Source organism: Eurytemora carolleeae, unplaced genomic scaffold, assembly GCF_000591075.1.
Source record: "Eurytemora carolleeae unplaced genomic scaffold, Eaff_2.0 scaffold1087, whole genome shotgun sequence".
In the NCBI taxonomy this organism is placed as follows: domain Eukaryota; kingdom Metazoa; phylum Arthropoda; class Copepoda; order Calanoida; family Temoridae; genus Eurytemora; species Eurytemora carolleeae.
The window spans coordinates 50,598-74,693 of NW_019397597.1; the positions used below are offsets into that span (position 1 = coordinate 50,598).

Here is a 24,096-nt window from a genome sequence, read left to right on the forward strand (position 1 = left end):
TGAAGTCTACATAACTCTACATTCACCCCCCCCCCCTTCCAGATGTCAAAAGTAAAAGTGCACAATCGGAGGTATCGAAATGAAATTAACAGTTCCAAAGGTTGCAAGCTCTCTTGTTGATAATTTTGTCAAATACTTCTTAAAAACTGAAACTAAAAACAAGTGCTTTAAAGTTTACCCAAAAACGAGAAGAACAAAGTTGTTCACATTAGTATAGTGTAACCAGAGCTGAATGGTGGATATCAAGATTAATGCTAAACTCCTGGTTTTAATAAAACCCAAGATTTTTTTAAAACGCATTCAATATCCAAGAAAGAAATCAAAAATTTAACCAATCAGCGTGTCATGTCAAGATGCACTCTTTAACATTTGAAAAACTGGTTTTGATTTGAACTAAGCATCGATTGAATGAACGTAAGTTTTGGATTAATGTTTATTAAGACTAACGTGCAAAATGACAATAGTCCTAAAAAATGTTTTTAATAATTTCATATTATAATATAATTAAATTTACATTTGTTTAAATGTTCTAAAAGCCGGCTTTAATTCAATTGGATATTAGTCCAATCGATATAGCATTGTATCTGTAATTGTTATCAAACGTAACTTTTATACAGTAGAAATATCCAAAAAGAAGATTAAGAAGAAAATCAAAAGTGTGTACATTGGATAATCAGATTAAGCGATCGTGATTAAGGATATCTCATTCTAAAGTTTTCAACTCAGATAACTCTGATAACAAAATCAACAACAAGGAACTACGAGGACACAAAGTCGCAAAGTTCAAAGTATTGAGGAGGGTAGGGGGGGGGGGTGCTGAGGAAATATCCTATTTCCAGGTATTTTTTTATGGTGTTGCTTTCTCTAATTGATTTTTTAATATATCCTTTCTTCTAGGAATGCATCTCCGTGTGTGGTAAGATAGGAAGCGTGCGCGGGTCATCTTCAATATGTTCCGGTCAACTCTGATGACCCTCCTCCTTACTCTCCCTCCCTGCTCTCTCTCCCCCCTTGAACCCCTTGCGCCCCAGCATCCCCTTACCGGTAGGTCCCTAATTTTACATGAAATTAATACTGTGACAACAATTGAAATAGTTTGAATTTCCGCTGTTTTATTGTGAGAAGATACCCCTGTCTGTACAGAGCCTTGAACTAATCAACAATTCTGCTTATTTACAATTATTTCAATTGTAAATTCCGCTAATTTTACACACCACATTTCCGTTGATAATAATAATCTCCGGTATATGATTCATATTAAAAAATGTTCCCCTTTTGAACTCTAAACCAATCTAATCCATGGCTTGGAGATTTTCAATTCTTCAAATTTTTACACTTTAAAATGCTTCCCAACGTAAAAAAAACGAATTGTTAATATTTGGTGCTATATTTTTAAAGTGCACTTTTGAGATTAAAAGGAAAAACTAATAAAAGTAATTTGAGTATATTTAAATACTGAAAACCAGATTTGCAAAGGAATCAAATTTATGTTACGTTTTGAGAAAATAAAAAAATTCAAGAGCAGTTTCTCGTAAACATTAATAAAAAATAGAAAATATTTTAGTGTCTGTTTCTGTATTTTTTGTCTTACATTGCAGATTATTTAATACCTTTCACTCAGCGGCTGCAGCCCTGCAGGGTATAAAACTATGGTAGCCCCCTGTGGAAATTCTGACCCCCCCCCCCACCTGGAAAAATTCCTGCATACGCCTCTGTGTCGTAATGATAATGAGCTAGTTTTTTATAAACGTTTTTTTTGTTCGGTCCAAATGTAAGGATTTTTAGATTGTGATTAGAGGTTGCGTGATACTTCAGACATTATTTAGTAAAATTGATCAAATACCAATTTGTTATGTTTTTTAGCAATTTACTCATTCTATTTCTTCTATCCTCATCGTGTTTTCCTATTCATCCTACTTCAATTCTATGCTCGTTCATCCCAATCAGGTTTTCCTATTTGTCCTATTTTTTCTATTCCCATCGTGTTTTCCTATTTCTCCTATTTCTTCTATGTTCATCCTATTTCTTCTATCCCAATCGTGTTTTCATATTCATCCTATTTCTTTCATGCTCGTTCATCCCAATCGTGTTTTCCTATTTATCCTATTTCTTCTATGCTCTTCATCCCAATTATACTTCCCTTTTCATCCTATTTCCTTTTTTTTCATCTAAATTATACTTTCCTGTTTCTTCGTACGTTTTTTCATACCAAATATTTTGTTCTTTCTCGACCTCATTCTCCTATGGTCTTTCATCCTTTCATCCTTATTATACTTTCCTTTTTATACTATTTCCTCTAATGCTCTTTCATACCAATCATGTTTTCCATTTCATTCTAACTTTTCTATGCTTTTTTCATACCAATTATGTTTTCCTTTTCATCCAAATTTCTTCTACGCTGTTTCATATCAATTATGTTTTCTTTTACATTCTATTTCTTCTACGATTCCCCTCCCAATCGAGTTTTCCTTGTCATCTTTTCTGCTCTTTCATCTTGATCATGTTTTTATTTGTTATCCTTTCCCAGGTCACATCAAACTGAAGTAAAATGCACATAAGATTAAAATATTATATTTTTTATCCTAAACTCTTTTATTAAAGAACTATTATATATTAGAAAGAACAAAAATTAATTCAAAATATATAATATGTACCCGAGTAACAGTAATGTTCATTGAATTTGACTGACCTTCTCCTCCTTGCAAGTTTTCAGATGCAAAACGTCATTCCTTCCTTGGTTGCTCATTGATCGAGGACTTTGAATACAATCAAGCAAGATTTTATATTTTCTTTAACGACTTATAACATTCCTGATAAATTCTCTTTCTATAAAAAGATGTATCTATGATTGATTCGCATTTAATTTTAGATATATTCATAGATAAACAGATAAACAAGTGTAAATAGATTAATATATAAATAGACAGATTAAACATTGAATTAAGGTATTAACGTTCCCACGATCCGGGGATTATAAAATCATTGGATTATTGTAAACTCAGGATTGCATAAATGGATTGACAAATTCTCTAATCTGACCTTGGGTTCCGCCCTAAAGAGAATTAAATCAGGGGTTGAAAAGTTAATCATCTAATCCTTATTTTTCCAATCCCAGAGAAACACAACCCTACACCTGTGGATAATCTAAGATCCAATCAGAAGCCGGGAATTCAAAGGTGACCAATAGGAATACAGCAGAATGCTTTTTAACCAATAGGAGCGAAGATATTCTCCGGTCAGAGCGATGAGACCGGTACAGCCAGTATAAAAGAGTGTTCTTGTCTGAAACTTAATATTCTTTGTTCATCTTTCCAACAAGATGTATCAAGCATTTAACTTTCAACCTCTTGACGTGAGTTACTGGAGCAGAAGTGAATCTCCAGACTCATGGAGATCAATAATATCTTCTCCAAACAGCTCCTTAAACTCCAGTCTTCGTTCTTCTCCTCCTCCAACTCCAACAGATGTTCTCCATGCTTCAGAAAGTTTAATATCTCCTGTTCCTGTCTCAAGACATCTTTCCTTCTCCATAGAAAATATTCTTAAACCTTACATAAAGATAAATTCTAAACCTAAACCTGAAAACATCAAGGTTCAGAGTCCAGAGATAGAGGTTCCAGTGGATTTATCTAAAACCTCTAATGAAGCTCCAAGGACGGATCCAGACTGTCCTCCAGGTATGGTTCGAGGACCCAACGGTCAGCTGTGGCCAGCCTGGGTTTTCTGTACAAGATATTCAGACAGACCGTCCTCTGGTCCTCGAGCCAGGAAACTACGGAAGAAGGACGAGGACAAGAGGCCAAGAACAGCATTTACTGGAGGACAGCTTGAGAGGCTGAGGAAAGAGTTCCAAGGTAACAGATATCTAACAGAGGATAGAAGAATAAACTTGGCTCGTGAGCTTGGTTTAAGTGAATCTCAGCTCAAGATCTGGTTTCAGAACAAGAGAGCTAAACTAAAGAAATCTACTGGAGACAAAGGACAGTTAGCCAAGATTCTGGATGCTCAGGGCCTATACAACCACTGAACAAAAGAAACTTTTTTCCATCTGTGATAAAAATAAATTTATAGAGTTTATATATGCATGATTAATAAAAATCAACACAATAATCTTTTTTTTTACTTTGAACTGTCTAGATAAGTTTATCACATTTTAAGTTTGTTAAAGATGAAATTAAATTCTTTACAAACCTTGCAGTTAATGTAGATTTTAAGTTATTCAAAAAGTCGAATAGTAAATAAAAAAACTAAAATTTTCACTCACTATTCTCATGCACTTAGTGAGACTTATTTTACATTGACTGTAGCATTGTTTAACCATCCCTTCAAAACTAAAATAAGAAGCAGTCTTCAATCTTCAATTTAGATCATTTGTCATGCTTCAATTGTTTGTTTGTCATTACGTCTGTTTGTCGGTTGGTCTGTCTGATCTAACTAGTACTGACCCCCCTGTAGCCCACCCAAGCAACCAAGGACCCGAAAAACCACAATTAATTTGTAAATTGCAGACGCACAGATTTCTCACAGTAAACAGACAGTAGCTCAAGATTCAATTTGTGAAGGGGGTGGGAGGGGGAGGATGATTTCGATGATGAAAGGTTATTGATGGTTAATTGTGGGGGGGGGGGGGTATGATTATATTATTTTATATAAACAAGACGGGGATATTAATCTATTTCAAGAGAAATGAAACTAGACTATATATAATAATTTTTTAACTTATTAAAAGAACTTTCAACTTCGCCATCAACAATGTGAAAAGTTAAATGCCAGATTCACAACACTTTTTTTAGACCTTTATTCAAAGAGAATAGAATTCACTATTCTGGCAGCTTTTTCTGAGTAACAATGAGGAAAATATCGTTATTTTTCTATCTTCATGAATACATAAATCCCTTCTAGAGAAAACTCGAAATTGGAAATAATTCATTTTCAGAAAGGAAAACAAGGAGATTTTCATATTTGTTGCTAAAACTGTTGATAAGATACCGTTGTGTATTAGACATGTATCTCTATAAATCTAAAGGTTACTTAATAGTATCAAAGAAGAGAAAAGGAATAAATTGTTCGGAGAAACCCTTAACAGTGCGTTCTTCATTTCAAAATACTTTCGATAGTTTAAAATAATGAATAAAAGTTTCTGTATTATGAACAAAATATTCGATATTTTGAACAAAATGTTATATATAATAAACAAAATGTACGATATTATGAACAAAATGTTCGATATTATGAATAAAATGTTTGATATTATGAACAAAATGTTCAATATTATGAACAAAATATTTGATATTTTGAACAAAATGTTCCATATTATGAACAAATGTTCGATATTATGAACAAAATGTTCGAAATTATGAACAAAATGTTTGATATTATGAACAAAATGTTTGATATTATGAACAAAATGTTCATTATTTTGAACAAAAAGTTCGATATTATGAATAAAATGTTCAACATTAAGAACAAAATTTTCGATATTATGAACAAAATGTTATTAATTAATTAATTATAATTATTAAAGGGACTGTAAAGGAAAAATTAAAGGAGGTTTAGGCTGAAATCTAATTAACATTTTAGGAGTTGATCGAGACCCATAAGAGTTCTATCTGATGTTCCTGTCTCGAGAAGTTCACGTAAAACTGTGTCAAAGGAATTGAGTCGTTGCCACATACTCTGAATTTATAATCCCTATATCTTTGGAACCCAATGTCGTACTTCTTTGATATTTCAAACTTATATCATTTGATCTAACAGAATTCATAGTTTGAAATATCTAAGGTCTACGACATTGGAATCCAAAGATATAGGGATTATAAATTCAAAGTTTGTGGCAAAGACTCAATTCCTTTATACGTAAATTTATATATATAAAATTTTATAAAAGTTATATTTGCAATTATATCTATTAAAAATGAAAAATTATTTAAATAAAATAATAATAGAAGCAAACCTAAGTTTTCAAGGCTAGAGGGATATCGACGTTTTCAGATTGGTTGCGTATTTGCTAAATATGATTTTTTCACAAAATTTTATATATGAATTTTAGCATAATTTTGACACTGTTTTATATCAATTTCTCGAGACAATAACAACAGATAGATCTCTTTTAGGTCAACTCCTAAAATGCTCAGGTTTCAGCCTATACCCCTGGCATTTTTCCTTTACAGTCCCTTTAAGAAGCTTAACCAAAATATGTCCTACAAGAATTTGGATAGTGTTATAAGGTATATTAAATGTTCATTATCAGTTTTTAATTTTAAATCAAACATCAAAAAATAGCTTCTAAATATAAATAATTTAAATGTAAAAAGCTAAAATTTCTAAATTACTTAGTGTCACTTGAAACAATTAATTAACAAACATCTAGTTATAAATCAGAAATGTAAAAAAAATTGTAGATTTAATGTCAGCTGAAATGGATAACTACAGAAATTTAGTCTTTGTCACAAACTCTTCTTTTCTTATCCCTATAATTATAAATGTCGTAGACCTGAGATATTTCAAACTATGAATTATTTTAGCTAAATTAATATAAGTTTGAAGTATCAAAGGTCTACACCATGATGTTACAAAGATAAAAGGATTAGAAAACTTTAGTTTGTGGCAAAGACGGAATTGCTTTATCTTTAAAAGAGAAATATCAGAACATTTTTGGAAAATAATGCAAGACAGGGAGAATCAATAAATTTAGTTTAAATATACAGGGTTACCCAAAAAAGAAAAGACTTTAATGGTGTCCTAAATCCTAATACTCTTTTTTTCTAACAATCTAAAGGTTAAAATTAGTCTTCAGTCTTTACTATTAATCGTGAACTTGATAATTTCACAAACAAAGCAAAAAGTTTGAAGCTGATGCACTGTAGGTAACAATTGATGTTTGAAGACAAAATGAATAATCGAATATCTGTGTAGGTTTAACCCTGTACCAGAATATCTGTGTAGGTTTAACCCTGTATCAGAATATCTGTGTAGGTTTAACCCTGTATCAGAATATTAGGTTTAGCCATGTACCAGAATATCTGTGTAGGTTTAACCCTGTATCAGAATATCTGTGTAGGTTTAACCCTGTATCAGAATATCTGTGTAGGTTTAGCCCTGTACCAGAATATCTGTGTAGGTTTAACCCTGTATCAGAATATCTGTGTAGGTTTAGCCCTGTATCAGGAAAGAAAAGATCAGAATAAAAGTTTATTTTTAAAGTCAATATTTTTGAAGGACCAAGCGTGGTTTAAATGAAAAGTCCTCAATTAGAATGACACAACAGATTAAAATTCATACATTACAATACTGCAGACAGTTTATGAGTTGATTTTTCAAGTCCCTAGGAAACATTTAAACGCATATCAGTTCCTCTTAAAAGTTTCAAGGTTACCGTAGCAAATCGGGTATTGTCATCATTGCATAAATGGTCACTTGAAAATTCGCGTACATTCCTTTTAACAGAAACTTAGGGTAGATCATTTCATATATTTTGGCGAACAACCTAACCCCTGCTTTAAGGTATTTGACTGGAGAAAGGAGAAAACAGTAATTATTAACCATTCTTTTCTTAAAACTGATTTCTTCAAGCATGGAGGAACGAACCTTTAGTTTTGTTAAACTCCAATTAAAATTGTTTCAAGATTCCAATACTTGATTTGCTCAGGGTTTTATTAAAATATAAATTCGGTATTTTTGATAGGAGACATTAGCGGAGTTAGTAATAGGTCCGTTTAGCGGCCTTTTAGAGATAATCAGACTACCCGCTAGCTTCCTAGCTGATATATAGAGATAGCTAGAATCATCTCATCTGTCTAGCTTGTCCGTCATGTCTAACATGTCTATATGCGGGTCTTTCAAGTCAACGAGATCAACCTTGACTACCAAGTCTACCATTATTGTCTACCGTGTGATTATCAGGATACGAATTCAGCCTAGAAAACAGATTTTTCCTACCATAGTCAACCTAGAAAACAGATACCCTACCATATTCAACCTAGAAAACAGATATATCCTACCCAAGTCAACCTAGAAAAAAGATATTTCTTACCATATAAACCTAGAAAACAGATATATCCTACCATGGCCAACCAATTAAACAGATATTCTACCATAATCTCTCCAGAAAACAGACATATCCTACCATGGTCTACCTAGAAAACAGATATCCTACCATCATCTACCTAGAAAACAGATATCCAACAATGGTCTATCTAGAAAGCAGATATCCTACCAAAATCTACCTAAAAACAGATATCTTGCACCTGCATGGTCTATCAGAAAACAGATATCCTACCATAATCTACCTAGAAAACAGGTATCCTATCAATTTTATCAGTAGTTTATTTTTCATATTATTTTTTTCAAGTTCATGGTCTACCTAGAAAACAGATATATTCTTACGTGATCTACCTAGAAAAAAGATATCCTACCATAGTCTACCTAGAAAACAGATATTCTATCATGGTCTACCTTGAAAACAGATATATTCTAACATGATCTACCTAGAAAAAAGATATCCTACCATTGTCTACCTAGAAAACAGAAATATCTTACCATGGTCTACCTAGAAAACTGCAGATGCTTCCTACCATAGTCAACCTGGGAAAAAAGATATATCCTACCATATCAACCAAAAGAACAGAAATATCCTACCATGGCCAAACTAGAAAACAGAATCCTACCATAATCTACTTAGAAAACAGATATATCCTGCCATGGTAAACCTAGAAAACAGATTTATCCAAACATAAACTACCTAAAAAACAGATATCCTACCATGGTCTATCTAGAAAACAGATATAACCTGGTCTACCTAGAAAATAGATATATCTTACCATAATCTTCCTTGAAAACTTATATCCTACGTGAATGGTCTATCTAGAAAACAGATATTCTACCATAATCTACCAAGATAACAAATGTATCCTAACATAGTCTACCAAAAAAAAACAGATAAATTAAACCAGGGTAACCTAGAAAACAGATATCCTACTATAGTCAACCTAGAAAACAGGTATATCCTCCCATTGTCTACCTAGAAAACAGGTATTTCATACCATAGTCTACCTAGAAAACAAAGATATCCTACCATGGTCTACCTAGAAAACAGATATATCCTATCATAGTCAACCTAAAAAACAGATATATACTACCAGTCAACCTAGATAGCAGATATATCCTACCATATCATACCTAGAAAACAGATATATCCTACCATGGTGAACCTAGAAAACAGATATATCCTACCATAATCTACCTAAAAAAAAAATATATCCTACCATGGTGAACCTAGAAAACATATATATCCTACCATAATCTACCTAAAAAACAGATATATCCTACCATGGTGAACCTAGAAAACAGATATATCCTACCATAGTCATCTACCTAAAAAAAAAATATATCCTACCATGGTGAACCTAGAAAACAGATATATCCTACCATGGTGAACCTAGAAAACAGATATATCCTACCATAGTCTACCTAGTAAAGTAAAATAAAACACTTGAATGTAAATACAATTTCTATCAAACCCTCAATAATTCTTGTTTTCTTCTCTGTACTCATTCTCTATGATTTTACATACTCTATGTACACAGAACAATGCACATTCGTTATGTACTTTCTTTAACTTATAAATAGTGTACACTGTACAAGTGTACACCAAGTGTGCTGGTTTTATCCATGCAGTTGAGAAGAGACGTTTTAGCGCTGAATACATGAATACAGTTTAAGTGTTGATTATGAGTTTAAAAAATAACAAATTAGATATACTGGGGGAACTACAGAAAAGAAATTTAATTAACATTTTAGGTAATTCATGTTTAAAGTTTGAAGTCCTTGTTTTTAGGAAAATATTATTGATTTACTTTTACTGAACAATTATTCAATGATTTTCGAAAAACTTTTTTTCTCAAGCAATTCTTAACTTTTAGGACAATATAATAGACTTTAAGGCAAAATATTTGATGTTTAGTTAATATACTTAATTTTTCAGGCAAAGTATTTTATTTTTAGGTCATAAAACTTGATTTTTTAGACAATTTACTTGATTTTTTAGACAATTTACTTGATTTTTTAGGCAATTTACTTGATTGTTTAGGCAATTTACTTGATTTTTTAGGCAATTTACATGGTTTTTAGGCAATTTACTTGATTTTCAGGCAAATTATTTGATTTTTAGGCTGTAAAACTTGTTTGTTTAGGCAATATACTTGATCAACTATCCCCGCACTGTCTTAGATTACTTCAGTTCACTTGCTCTTTATACAGGTAACATTTACAAGGAGTTCAATTAAACTAAGAGACAAATAAAAGATTATTCGTTTGTATTTTTAACAAACAATTTACAAACTTTTTAGGATCCCATGGGTATCCTAGGGGTAACATAGGCTAAAAAATAAAATTTATTTTTCAAATTCGATTTTTTCAAAATATAATGTTTTTGTCTCGTAATTAGAGTTTTAATAAGCTTTTTTTAAAATTCCATGGCAACCCCGGGCACTTGAATTAGTATGACAATAATTTTAGAGAGATAGTGAAGGATGACCCGCGAAGTGTGCGCCGACTGGAGCTATCTCGAAGATGGCTGTACGGTCAACCTACTGTGCTACCTATCTGTCAGAGACCGGGGTATATGGTGACTGCTCTAGCAGCTCATCCTGGAGATTCAATCATCTTCGGCCTACTGGGTTAGAAAACTTTCATTGTTTTTTTATAGAAAGTCTTTACTTTAAAACCAAAAAAAATTGCAACTGTAGTTCAGATTTTAATTTTTTTAATAAATTCGCCATTTTTTTGCAACTTAGCATGAAGGCGTTTAATCGTTGCTTATCTGCAGACTTATTTTCTCTCTATGACAAATGATCTTTGTCCACTGATGTTGGAGTGTTTTGTCAGTTTGGTCATGAAACTGTCAGAAAAACAAAAGAAAAACATCAATTTTTTTCTTGGACTTCACATGGCCGAAGAGGAGGTTTATGGTCGATCTGAATTTTGAAAAAAAAATCTCAAATCCACGAAAAATCGATAAATATACAAATTTTTGGTTATTGACTGATAAGTTAAGATAAAATGCAGCATAGAGCAACAATTAACGGGTAAAATCGAAGATGGGTGGAATCATTTAAGTATTTTAATATTCCTAGTTCAATATTTCCTAATACAAGGTCTTAAACTCTTTAATTCTGCCAAGAATATAAGGTCAAGGATACGGCTTAAATCCAGCTTATCTAAAAGTTCATACTGCTGGAAAACGTTTGCAACTAAAATCTTTTACAAAATTAATTTTGCAAATGGTTATTCTAAAAAAGCCGGATCTCACAGTCACAACTAACTCTTGATTTTCAAGATGGGAAAAGAAAAAAATGCACAATTAGCATTAAAATTTATACTATTTTTTGTTTCTAGAAAAGCATTTGAAAACTGTCCTCGGCAAATCTGTCTGCTTAGTGTTGCATATTATGTATGACCATGCCAGCAAGAAAAACTATGTCTATCATTCATATTTTAAATCCTTTATTATTGGTGCTGTTATGAACGAAACCGTCCATAAATACTGGATCTAAAAATTGTATCAATCATGATAGGTTTTTCTTTTAATCATAAATACTCTTTTTAATTTCATTTCTTTGTTGAACAAATATTTTATTTGTATTTATTAAGGTGACAATGCTACTGTAAACATGTACAAGAAAGATACTCTGAAATTGACCGCTAGATTAGAACAGGTCATAACACTGTCATCTTAGATAAATCGGATAAATCATTGAGGGAGGGGGGGGGGGTTTCACTTTTTACAGCATTCGTCTGCAAATATTACAAAAGACTTTACTGCTCTTATTTCAAAATTGCACACCGAAAAATGTCTCATTGGTATCAAATGAACCCTATAGTTTTCTCTACAATATTGCACTTTCAGCTCAACTACCATGTCTAACCGGTCTCTCCCTTTAAAATCAAATTGGAAATCCATCTTTGAAAACAAGTTTTTTTTTAATGTGCTAAGGGAACCTAAGGTGTCTTAAAATCTTTGTTCGATAGAAAATTATTGAACCTTTCTAACCCTATCTTATTTTTTGTTTTATTTAAGTCCCGTGAATTCCCTGCCTCTATTCCCGCCCTGGTGTACAACGACCAGGTTGTTGTTACATGTGTCTACGAGTCCCTGGTCCAGGGGGGACTCAACCACGTTCTCTACATATGGAGAAGAGAGGATAATTCATTAGGTTAGACCTTATCAACGTCATCCAGAGGTCGGATTTAAAGGGACTGTAAGCGTAATTTTAAGTAACCTTAAATTTGTAGCGTGGCATGACCGATTTACAATGATACCCTTTAAACCTTTGTTTGGTCAAGAATTTCATAGATATTCTTATCTATTTAGCAAGAAATTAAGTGCAAAGAAACCGTGCCAGTGTACACTAGCACGAAGTGTACACTGTACGCTGTACACTGTAACCTCGAGTCTCCTTGCATTCAATCTTCAGCTATACAAATAAGAGTATCTACCTCATCGTTTTCCGGACAAAGGTTTACAGGTTACCGTTGTGAATCGGACATGCCTTTCTATAAATGGAAACTTTAAATTATGCTTACAATCCCTTTAAACTCGTCTACCCGTTCTTAGCTCAACAACTGTTCACTCTTCATCACTTCCGACCTCAGACTAAACATATATGAGACCTTCGTTATTATTGTAATTATTAAATTTTTAAATTATTTTTAAAAATAGTTATTCTTAGATTTTTAATTTTATTATTTTGTATACCTGTTGTTTGTGTTTCCTGTAAACTAAACCTGTAGAAAGGTTCAATTGCAAAACAATTTGTTGGCACAAAACTGGATCTTAATTTATTTTAAATTTTTTTTAAATGATATTTGTTTTAGCTTCGACATTCTCCCCTCACTCTCAACTCATACGAACTGTTAAATTAGCAAACAAGTAAGTTTAGGATCTCACTTATTAAAACAAAAAACAAAACAAAAATTATGAAATGATTATCTTTTGTTTTTTTTTAATTATGAAATGTTTTATATTTTGTTATTAGTAAATAACAATATTTCCCGAACATATCTAAGTAATATCTGGTATAACAGTTACAAAATTCAAAAACCTTGGTCGTATTCTGTGTATTCCATAACAAAAGGAATAATTAAGATAAAAATCATTTTACCAGTTTTTTGTTATCGCTGTATGATAAAGTTATGGATCAAAACTTAATTCCTTGTGGTGGAATATTATGAATCTCTTTGAAAAAAAAACATTACCAATATGTAATACTGTGGAGAAAAAATTGTAGTTCTTTATGACCTATTTGACCTGCAAAACATATATTTTATTTCATTTAGTTTTATTTTGACTGCCAGCAACGATGGTACTATAGTAGTGACTGATTTGACCAACCCTTCCCAACCCACTCTTAAACACACATTGACCGGACACAAGGTGGGAAACAAACAAATTTTAACAAACTTTTTTCAAATTCATCATTTAAAGCCAAAAGGACTGTAAGCTTAATGTTAAGTGACCTTCCATTTATATAGAGGCATGTCCGATTGACAACGGTACCCTTTAAACCTTCGCCTGGACAACGATAAGCTAGGCACCCTAATTTGTATAGCTGAAGATTGAATGCGGGGATATTCGAGATTATAGTGTACACTGTCTCTCCGCGCTAGTATATACTAGCGCTCTCCGTGCTAGTGTACACTGTCTCTCCGTGCTAGTGTACACTAGCGCGGTTTCTTGGCACTTAATTTTCCGCTATTGAAATAAGAATATCTACAAATCCTTGATCACATAGAAAGGTTTAAAGGGTATCGTTGTTAATCGGACATGCCACTCTATAAATGGAAGGTACCTTGAAATTATGCTTACAGTCCCTTTAAGGATTATGTGAGTGGACTTGACAATGATGCCTCCCGTGTAGTTTCGGTATCAGTGGATAACATCATGAAGGTAACTTCTGTATCAGTGGATAACATCATGAAGGTAACTTCTGTATCAAGTTGATAACATCATGAAGGTAACTTCTGTATCAGTTGATAACATCATGAAGGTAACTTCTGTATCAATTGATAACATCATGAAGGTAGTTTCAGTATCAGTTGATAACATCATGAAGGTAACTTCTGTATTAGTTCGTCTAAAATTGAAAATAGACGGACATATCACAAAAAAAAAATTCAAAATTGCTTGAATATCCATGCCCAATATTAGTGTTCCACTACCAAATGAATAAAACCAAAAAATAGATATCCTCGTTATTTCTTTCCAAAAATGATAGATTTCTCCAGCACGGACAATAAAAAACATCTATTTCTTCTACTGTATTACTTTGATAAGTTTTAAACGGTACCTGTGTGAATCTGAAACGTAACTCTTAAACTCGAGAGAAATTTCAACGACAGGCGTCCCTTCAAGATATCTGCAAATTAAAAAAAATGTTTATTTTAGTTATTCTAGGTTTGGAGTATACCAAGCTTCAAGTGTGTTTTCTCTGTGAATACTGAAACACCAACTTTAAAGGCATGTTTTAAAGATTTTGAAAAATGTTAAAAGTTAGGTGTAAAGCTTTACACCTAATCTTATTAATAAAAATATTTCATCTTTACTTATCAACCCCCCCCCCCCCTTCATGTTGCCTGATAATTCATTTGTTTTACATTTAATTTATAGAAAGTTTAAGGGGTCAGTACCATTCTGAGAAAAAATTCATTCTTATAATTAGAAATTTTAGCTTGAATAAGGAGATAAACCCGGATCATGTTAACCCTCTTTCTTAATTGTCTGATCAAGGTTTCGATGAGCTGGCCCCTAGCTGTGACCGGAGGAAAGACGACCTTGGTGCTCTGGAATTTAGGTCAAATTACTATTTTCATAATTACAATTATTGTTTAACTAATATTTTTAAAATATTCTCCCAAATTTTTTTTTTCTTTTTTAAAATTACCTGAACATGATGCAAGATGCACGAACTACAAGAAGAAAATGTAAAGCAAGAAATATAGAAATGTCCTAATATTTGCATCTGCTATCTAATTATTAATAGAATATTGTTAAAATTCAAATAGATAAAATAAATATGTAAAAAAAACATTGTTTTTTAAATATTCAGAGTTGCAGTTCAAGATTAGAGAACTCAACATGGAGTCCTTAGGCAGTCTCAGGTTTAATTAAAGGGACTGTAAGCGTAATTTAAAGGGAACCTCCATGCAAAGGTGGCAATGCAAGATTTACAACGGTACCATTAAAAACCTTGATCTTATATAAATGTGGAAGAAACCGTCGTTTTTCTGACTAAAAGTGTTTATTTCTGTCAGTTTCTTCATTGCTTCTTGTAACAAGTAATGCGCAAGTCACTTTTGCAGAGAAACCCCCAATGAAAATGAACAGTTTTGGAAACAAAAAGATTGATATATAGTTCATACTTGATCAGAAAAAGCTTTCAAGGGTACCGTTGTAAATCGGGCATTGCCATCTTTGCACGGAGAGTCACTTGAAATTACGCTTACAGTCCCTTTTATAAGATTTAAGAATTTTTTTTCTAAATCTGTGTTCCATATGACCATACAATCTATGTCCAGTACAAAAAAGTCCGTCCCCAAAAATAACAATTGGTTCCCTCTGAAATGGTGAAGCCTTACATATGCTTGTTTTATGAGCTATATACTTCAGAAAAATTATAAATTTTGATTTGAGGAAATAACGGGCGATAACAGTATCAAATGATAACCCTTTTTCTGCTATCTGGTTTCAATTGATTTTATTTTTTTTAAAATAAATTTCGAGGTACAATATTTAAATGTTTCAATTCATTGGATTCTTAATTCAAAATTTAGTGTTGTTTGTATGACCTACTCAGCTGATGCTGGTACCAGTATTGGATCCAGGTACAAGAAAACTTCAAGCAGCTCTTCCTGCCAGCAGCAGCACGCTGGTCAACAGACCAAGAGGAGAAATCCGGGAAATGTTTATATTGTATCAGGAAGGATAGGACACATTCTTTTGGTGTAGGCAGTTAAAACAAAGCAACTAAGTTTAGTTTTTCAAAATAGTAGACTGCATGAATCCGCAAAAATTTCTTATTATATGAGTGTATTGCAATCCAACTCAATGATTTAAGTTGTTTTTTTCATTGCTCAGTTATGTAATCCAAATACATGTGCTGATTATTACATTTCATCTGCAGTTTGTGCACTTTTTATATTTAATATATCCTATTCCTTATTAGGCGATAATCATGGTAAAATCTCTATCTGGGATACCAGGTAGTATCTAAACATATATGTTATCACATAAAGGGACTGAGGGCATTAATTTTAATTGTGACTATAACACTATAAAATTAGATTTGTTTGAAATTGGGTAGACACTGGACATTGGACAGTCTCTTGAATAATTAAAATTTTCTACACTTTCTTTCCTACCCCAGACAATAAACATATGATTAATTTCAGTAGAATAATTGCTGGGCACAGTGGAGTTGACCCTCATAGACAATTCCAGGTACACAATTAAAGGAGTTGACCCTCATAGACAATTCCAGGTACACAATTAAAGGAGTTGACCCTCATAGACAATTCCAGGTACTCAATTAAAGGAGTTGACCCTCCTAGACAATTCCAGGTACGCACTTAAAGGAGTTGACCCTCCTAGACAATTCCAGGTACACAAAGGAGTTGACCCTCCTAGACAATTCCAGGTACGCAATTAAAGGAGTTGACCCTCATAGACAATGCCAGGTATACAATTAAAGGAGTTGACCTTCATAGACAATTCCAGGTACACAATTAAAGGATTTGACCTTCATAGACAATTCCAGGTACTCAATTAAAGGATTTGACCTTCATAGACAATTCCAGGTACATAATTAAAGGAGTTGACCCTCATAGACAATTCCAGGTATACGCAATTAAAGGAGTTGACCCTCGTAGTCAATTTCAGGTACGCAATTAAAGGAGTTGACCCTCATAGACAATTCCAGGTACACAATTAAAGGAGTTGAACCTCATAGACGATTCCAGGTCGGTACGCAATTACACGGACTGTATGAAAAAAGCAACTTTTGTTAGATGAAGGGAGATTTCATTGGTAATACAATAAGACTGAATCGTATAAATTAGTTTTTTGTACTTAAAAAAATATGGAATTTAATACCCTCATACTATAGGGATCATGTAATGTAAGTTCTATATAGATATGTCCATTTTTTAGGTATGGGTTTTTAAGGCAGTTAGGAACTGAAAGAAAACCTAGTAGCTGAAAGGAACACTAGGAACTGAAAGGAAAATTATGAACTGAAAGGAAAATTATGAACTGAAAGGAACTAGGTACTGAAAGGAAAACTAGGAACGGAAAGGAACACTTGAAACTGAAAGGAAAACTAGGAACGGAAAGGAACACTTGACACTTAAAGGAACACTAGGAACTGAAAGGAAAACTAGGAACGTAATGGAAATCTATGAACGGTAAGAAAAACTCCGAACTGAAAGGAAAACTGGAAACCTAGGAACTGAAAGGAAAACTAGGAACTGAAAGGAAAACTGGAAATCTAAGAACTGAAAGAAAAACTAGTAACTTAAAGGGAATCTAGGTACTGCGGGACAAATTATGATCGGAAAGGCAAACTAAGAACTGAAAAGAAAACTGGGAATTAAAAGGAAAACTAGGAATTGAAAGGAAAACTGGAAACTGAAAGGCAATGCAGGACGAATTAAAAATTACGTTTAAAAATCTGCCAATATTTAGATTGGACCGACGGCAAGCATGATATCGTCCTTGGCTGTTGACGAATACAGTATTATAACTGGAGACTGGGCAGGTCAGGTTCTGGTCTGGAAATTTGTCTAATAGCCAGTACCTTTGTAAATGTACGCTTAGCTTTGTAAACAATAGTGTACGCCTATAAATAGTACATTTGCAAACAATAGTGTACGCCTATAAATAGTACATTTGCAAACAATAATGTACGCCTACAAATAGTACATTTGTAAACAATGATGTACGCCTACAAATAGTGCATTTGTAAACAATAATGTACGCCTACAAATTGTACTTCTGTAAGTCTCAATTCCTGCAAGTTGTACGCCATCAAGTTTAATGCTGGCCAAGTTTAATTTTGTATGTTGTACTAATTAAACACGTCTAAAAGTTTATTTTGTTTTGCGTACTAAAATCTATGCAGATTATAGACACAAGTAATCAAAATTTGTTTAATCTTGACATTAATCTTTTTGACTAAAAATTAAAATTCCAAAAATTATTGTACGCTTTCTTTTACTGGACAAAAACTAAGAGAGTTTTTTATCAAAGAATCTATTTGAATTTGTATCTTATTCAATCTATTGTATTTGTAAATTTTGTCCTTAATTCTGTTATACAATTTTATAATATACAAATATATATGACACATATTTATTCAATTTTCTTTTTCAATAGAAAGAGTTATTATATTTAGTTGCTATTTTTTCTTGAAAATAGTACAACTAGTTTATTTGTATGAAGGGGGGGGGGAGATTAAGACAACTTGCCAAAATGTAAGGGGGAGGTTGGTTATAAATACCCCCTCCGAGCTTTGCATACAGTGTTATCCGTTTTTGGTAATATCATTTAGATAATACGTTAACAAGGATAAAATTTATCCTTACGGTCGTTATTAAAGAGTTTCATGTTTTAAGAGTTACAGGTTGTCATAAAAGAAGCATCCTTTGTGAGTAACCCTGTATATGAATTCAACTCATTCTTTTCCGACTGCATCTCAGCCCTAGAATCTCAATTATATGTGCACTGGTGCAGGAGGGTTAAAAGCTGAGCTCACGCAACCTCAACCTCGTCAAAATATGATTTTTGCGTCAACACTCGACTGAGAAGTAACATTTTTGATCCTTAGTTGATGGAAATTGTAGGTGCAGAGCTAGAGGTATCTTGGGGAGGGAATCAAGGGGCATAATTTGGTTATGCGGGTATGAAAATTATAGGGGAATTTTTATAAAGGCGGACAAACAACACTATTTTTGAATAATTGATAAAATCTTATTTACGTCTCTAATTAAGCAGCTGATAATATATTTATAGATAAAATAATTTATAGGTTTTATAATCATATACAGGGTTACCAACAAGGAATAAGTCTTCAGAGACCACCATACTCTAATCTATTCAGTGTTTTTTTCAGATCCCTCCGGTCTGCAGAGGCTCTCGTGTTTAGCTTTCATTGCAAAACTAAACTATTACACCTTGACTATTAAAAAAACTATGTTTAATGCAGAAGCCCAAAATGAATACTTAGATTAGCCTACAGGGTGTCCCACGAAACATGACAGTTGGTGAATAGTTTAGAATTTCTTTTTCCATTATTTGTCAAGTTGTTTGATACCAAAGATCAATAAAAATATTATATGGGAGTAATGTTATATTACAATTGATTTCAAGGTAAAATATTATTAAGCAAAATATTTGTTTAACTAAAAATAACTATTTATGAAATGTCATGTTTTGGGGAACACCCTGTATCTACTGGCATTTTGATCGTCTTATATTATGTTGATATCCGTGTATATGTTTTTAATATAATCGTTAAGAGAAGTGATGGGTTGCTTTTTAATTATAATCTTCCAGTCAAGGTCGCTTTTATCTTTCAACGTCGCCTAAAAGTCGTCTTAATATTCAAAAGTTTTCTAGTTCTCACTGTAGGTTATTTTAATGGATTTACAGTACACAAGTTTCTACTTCTGGTTTGCCAGGAAACCACGACTTTTCTTTTATATTTCAGTGAGGGCTTTCACCATTTTGTATCGGTCAGCAGAAGAATTTAGACTTTGAATCAATTTTATCCTTTCATTGTCATAAAATCTGTAGTTGTGGACTATGGTTATCTTTTCAAATCTTGTACAGGGTTACCCAGAAAGGATGAGACTTCAAAGACGACTGTACGGAATTTATACTGTATGTTTTCTTATATTCATGATTCTCTGCAGCTGTAAACGTCTTTCTTCATTTGACAAATCATTTAAGAATCCATTAAAAGGCAGAAGAATTAATTCAACCTTGGGATCGTATATGTTTAAAGAGTTTCAGGTCGTCTTTACAGAGTCATCCTTCGTGGGTAACCCTGTGTAGTGTAAATACCATACATAGGTTCACAACTTGGAATAATTTGTTGCTTTAAGGGCATAAGCGTGTGAATATTTGAAATTTTGAAAACTGATTATTTTTTAATGTGGGTTTGAACCAAAGTTGACTGCGCATTTCTACTACAGAAAAAGCATGTAGGAATTATCTGTTATAAACACTTTTGATTAGATAAAAGTTTCAAGGTATTTTTATGAATCTGGTTTTGATATCTTTACACGGAGGGTTGATTGAAATTACGCTTACAGTCCCTTTAACTGTGAAGAAAGGAGGGAAATAAAAATGCGCCCAGTTTAAAAGTTAAAATTAGATTTACAATATTTGTAAAGGTTTCTTTATAGGTACAACACTGTGTAACAGGGGGCTTAGGGGAAACTACAATAGCCCCCTATCTTTGTAACCCCCCCCCCATCCGCTTCCTTTTCTGTCTTGTCACTTCCGCAGCTTTGTCCAGTTGTAAAGTTAGGAGATAGTTCCTCTAAATACAGAATACAAATTTACAAAATGGTTCTCGACATTTTTTCGCCTTGGGCTATTTTCTTGTTCACTAGACAGAAGGAGAATGTATATTTATGCGGTATTACTGTTACAACTTTGTGACCTCGAGTACCTCTCAATTTTTACTTTCCGCACAGTATAGAGCAAAATTAGAAATTAAAACATTTTGTTCTTTACAGAGAGTTATGATTGAACACATTTTAAATTTTAATCTAACGTGATTTTTTTATATGATGACTTTTTATTAATTGCTTAGTTTTTTAAAACATTTTTTATAATAATTTAAAGGTGATTCAAGTGCTTTTAGCTTGGTAGCTTTAGACACTATTTTTTAATAATTTAAAGGAGATTCAAGCACGTTTAGATTTTATAGCTTTAGACACTATTTTTTAATAATTTAAAGGAGATTCAAGCACGTTTAGATTTTCTAGCTTTAGACACTATTTTTTAATAATTTAAAGGTAATTCAAGCACGTTTAGATTTTCTAGCTTTAGACACTATTTTTTAATAATTTAAAGGAGATTCAAGCACGTTTAGATTTTCTAGCTTTAGACACTATTTTTTAATAATTTAAAGGTAATTCAAGCACGTTTAGATTTTCTAGCTTTAGACACTATTTTTTAATAATTTAAAGGAGATTCAAGCGCTCTGAGCTTGATAGCTTTAGACATTTTTTTATAATAATTTAAAAGTGATTCAAGAGCTTTTAGCTTGGTAGCTTTAAAAATTTTTACATAATAATTTAAAGGTGATTCAAGTGCTTTTAGCTTGGTAGCTTTAAAAATTTTTTCATAATAATTTAAAGGTGATTCAAGTGCTTTTAGCTTGGTAGCTTTAAAAATTTTTTCATAATAATTTAAAGGTGATTCAAGCGCTTTTAGTTTGGTAGCTTTAGACATTTTTTTAGAATTTATCTACAAAAGTACTTCCTCATTTTACTGCATGCATTTAACAGTTCCGTCCTAATCCCAGCAAGCTGTTACTGTTCAACATATATTTTCGCATTTTGTCCTTTTTTTACTTTTTTGTCAGTATTTTCAATTTAATGAAAAAGTATAAAAGACAAACTCTTAAATTTAAAGATTTATGAGTTATATAGACAGAAATGTAATTGAAGTAAAATAGAAGAAACCGAACGTATCTATAATTGGTTTATCCCGGGGGGGGGGAGGCTGGGAGCGTAATCAATTCTTAAGTAATATTATTTTAGCTAGACTCTTACTATTTTTACCATTTGTTTGGACAGACTCCCAACCACTTAAAGTTTTTGAACTACAAATTTCTTGATTAATTTGATTTTTTTACTTTTGAAATTTTTTTCAATCGTTTATGCTAGGCAAGTCCAAACCAACGTTGTATAATAAGGTTAATGTCGTCTCCAAAGACAGATAGATAATTAAACCCAATATGACGTCACTGATTATAGAGGCGAGAGTGACGTCATATTGGGTGTTTATCTATCCACCTTAGGAGACGACATTTCCCGTACATTGAAGTTCATCGAGAGTAACCAACCTTATTAAACAACCTTGGTCAAAACAATTCAGAAAACTCCAACGTCCTAAATTGTTAGCATACTGCAGTGCACAGTCACACTCTACTTATTGGAATCTGCGAATTTGACTGTCTGTCTATTTAACTATCTTTCTATCTGTCTATCTGTCTATTTATCAACATTTATCTGTCTATGAATTGACCTAAACAAAGCTGACTGAGAGCCCGACCCTGTCAAAACATTTATCCAAACCTAACAAGAAACACAATCACAAAAATTCCCCCATCCCCTCTCCACCCCTCCCCCCAATTTCACACCGGATTTGCCACTTTAGTTAAGAGCACCGCCTGCAGTAAGATGCGAAAGACCACCCAGAATTTAAAAGACTCCTGGAGTCCTGGAGTCCCGTAGTGGGTCAGACGCGTAAAAAAAGACAAATTCTTAACATTCCTCCGGAATCAGTCACATTATGGTTAGAGGGTGTAAAATAGTAAATTTTCCAACCAAACTTTTAGATCTCACAGTTTCAGAGGTTAAAGGGTTAGAAACAGGGTTCGCCACAAACAACAAAACTTGATTAATGACGACCTGAAATTCTTTAAATGAGACTTCAAGAAGATTACTGCTACAGAGAAACATTAATATATGAAATGACTGACTAAATTCTTACAGTCATCTTTGAAGTATCATTCTTTGTGTGGCAAAGAAACTCACCTTTTCTCACAAACTCAAATTTTCTAATCCCAATATCTTTGTGACCTTTTGATGTAAACCTTCGCTATTTCAAACTTAGACTATTTGAACTAAAAGAATTGATAGTTTGAAATATCGAAGATCCACGACCTCGGGAGTCGGGTTGCAAAAAATAAAAGAATTAGTAAATCAGAGTTTGTGACAAAAACTGAGATCCTTTTAGAAAAATTATTAATTAGAGTGTCTCTAAAAAAGTGTGTTTAAGCTTTTTTCCACATGTTTGTACTTAAAAGGGGTACAAGTAGGTACAGTACAAATGTCAAAACATTGGGTAGTCGTCGATGAATTATTTTGCCGCTTTAACCCTTAAATGAGGGCCTATTATTCATAAATGTGCTCGGTCCCTTTTTTAGAAGATTTTCGATAGGTTTTTAACATACTAATGTCCTTTTATTGTGCTAAAGAGGGTTTCAGGAAGGTATAGTGCCCATAAATGGGTGGGTCGTCGATGAAATATTTTACTCTAAAATGCAGTTTTAGCCTTCAAAATGTACTCGAGAGGTATTCGGTCCCATTTCCAAAATTAATTCATAATCACTTATGTCATTTCTTTTTAAAAGTCCGCAATTCTTTCAGTGAAATGTGCAATTTTATAACTTTCTGTTGTAAAATAAAATAAAAATAAACTAAAATTATATTTGAAATTTTCTTGAAACGAGACCGAGCTTATTTTCAAATAATAGGCCTAATTATGAAGGTTAAAACGGCATTTTAGAGCAAATTGTTTCATCTACGACAGGCATTGTTATACATACAATTATAAAGGATGATAATTATAATTCTCAATTAATTGGTATTACTTCTTAAGATTAGGTATTTTGTAGCTGTTTCTTTGATGAAAATTCATTTTTTTTCTTCTCTGAGATTTCAGAATGTCTTTCATGAGTATGCCTTTCTTAAGTATGTCTTTCATGATTATGTCTTTCTTAAGTATGTCTTTCATGAGTATGTCTTTTATGAGATTGTCTTTCCTGAGTTTGTCTTTCTGGAATTTGTCTTCTTGAGAATGTCTTTCTTGAGTTTGCCTTTCCCGAGTTTATTTTTCATGAGTTTGTCTTTCTTGAGTATGTCTTTCTTGAGTATGCCTTTCTGAGTTTGTCTTTCTGAGTTTGTCTTTCCTAAGTTTGTCTTTCCCAAGTTTGTCTTTCCTGAGTTTGTTTTTCCTTAGTTTGTCTTTCCTTAGTTTATCTTTATAGAGTTTGGCCTTCTTGAGTTTGTCCTTCTTGGGTA

The 24,096-nt window shown here is 32.6% G+C and overlaps 2 protein-coding genes across 4 annotated transcripts; both read left to right on the forward strand.

Annotated features, from left to right (window-relative positions):
• Positions 1–3,311: 3,311 nt before the first annotated feature.
• Positions 3,312–4,086, forward strand: LOC111715109 (homeobox protein engrailed-1-B). The gene has a single exon (XM_023490370.1). It carries the CDS (start codon positions 3,320–3,322, stop codon positions 4,025–4,027), a length of 708 nt encoding a protein of 235 aa, XP_023346138.1. The 5' UTR covers positions 3,312–3,319; the 3' UTR covers positions 4,028–4,086.
• A 5,552-nt stretch (positions 4,087–9,638) lies between these two features.
• LOC111715108 (F-box/WD repeat-containing protein 7) lies at positions 9,639–18,406 on the forward strand. 3 transcript variants are annotated; one of them, XM_023490366.1, is made up of 15 exons: positions 9,639–9,798; positions 10,191–10,257; positions 10,516–10,676; positions 11,650–11,714; positions 12,077–12,212; positions 12,874–12,928; positions 13,336–13,432; positions 13,877–13,978; positions 14,453–14,515; positions 14,786–14,849; positions 15,105–15,156; positions 15,829–15,974; positions 16,221–16,257; positions 16,447–16,495; positions 17,738–18,406. In XM_023490366.1, the coding sequence occupies exons 1-15, from the start codon at positions 9,729–9,731 to the stop codon at positions 17,837–17,839; spliced, it is 1,266 nt and encodes a 421-aa protein (XP_023346134.1). In that variant the 5' UTR covers positions 9,639–9,728; the 3' UTR covers positions 17,840–18,406. The 3 variants fall into 3 exon arrangements, with proteins under 3 accessions (XP_023346134.1, XP_023346135.1, XP_023346136.1); XM_023490367.1 differs by having other exon boundaries at positions 13,877–13,945; XM_023490368.1 differs by lacking the exon at positions 14,453–14,515 and having other exon boundaries at positions 13,877–13,945.
• The last annotated feature ends 5,690 nt before the right edge of the window (positions 18,407–24,096 follow it).

Coding starts and splice junctions, on each gene's coding strand:
- LOC111715109 (XM_023490370.1), top strand. CDS start 3,320: ATGTATCAAGCATTTAACTTTCAACCTCTTGACGTGAGTTACTGGAGC.
- LOC111715108 (XM_023490366.1), top strand. CDS start 9,729: ATGAGTTTAAAAAATAACAAATTAGATATACTGGGGGAACTACAGAAA. Junction 11,715..12,076: donor TGACCGCTAGATTAGAACAG/GTCATAACACTG, acceptor GTTTTATTTAAG/TCCCGTGAATTCCCTGCCTC. Junction 15,975..16,220: donor AAATGTTTATATTGTATCAG/GAAGGATAGGAC, acceptor ATTCCTTATTAG/GCGATAATCATGGTAAAATC.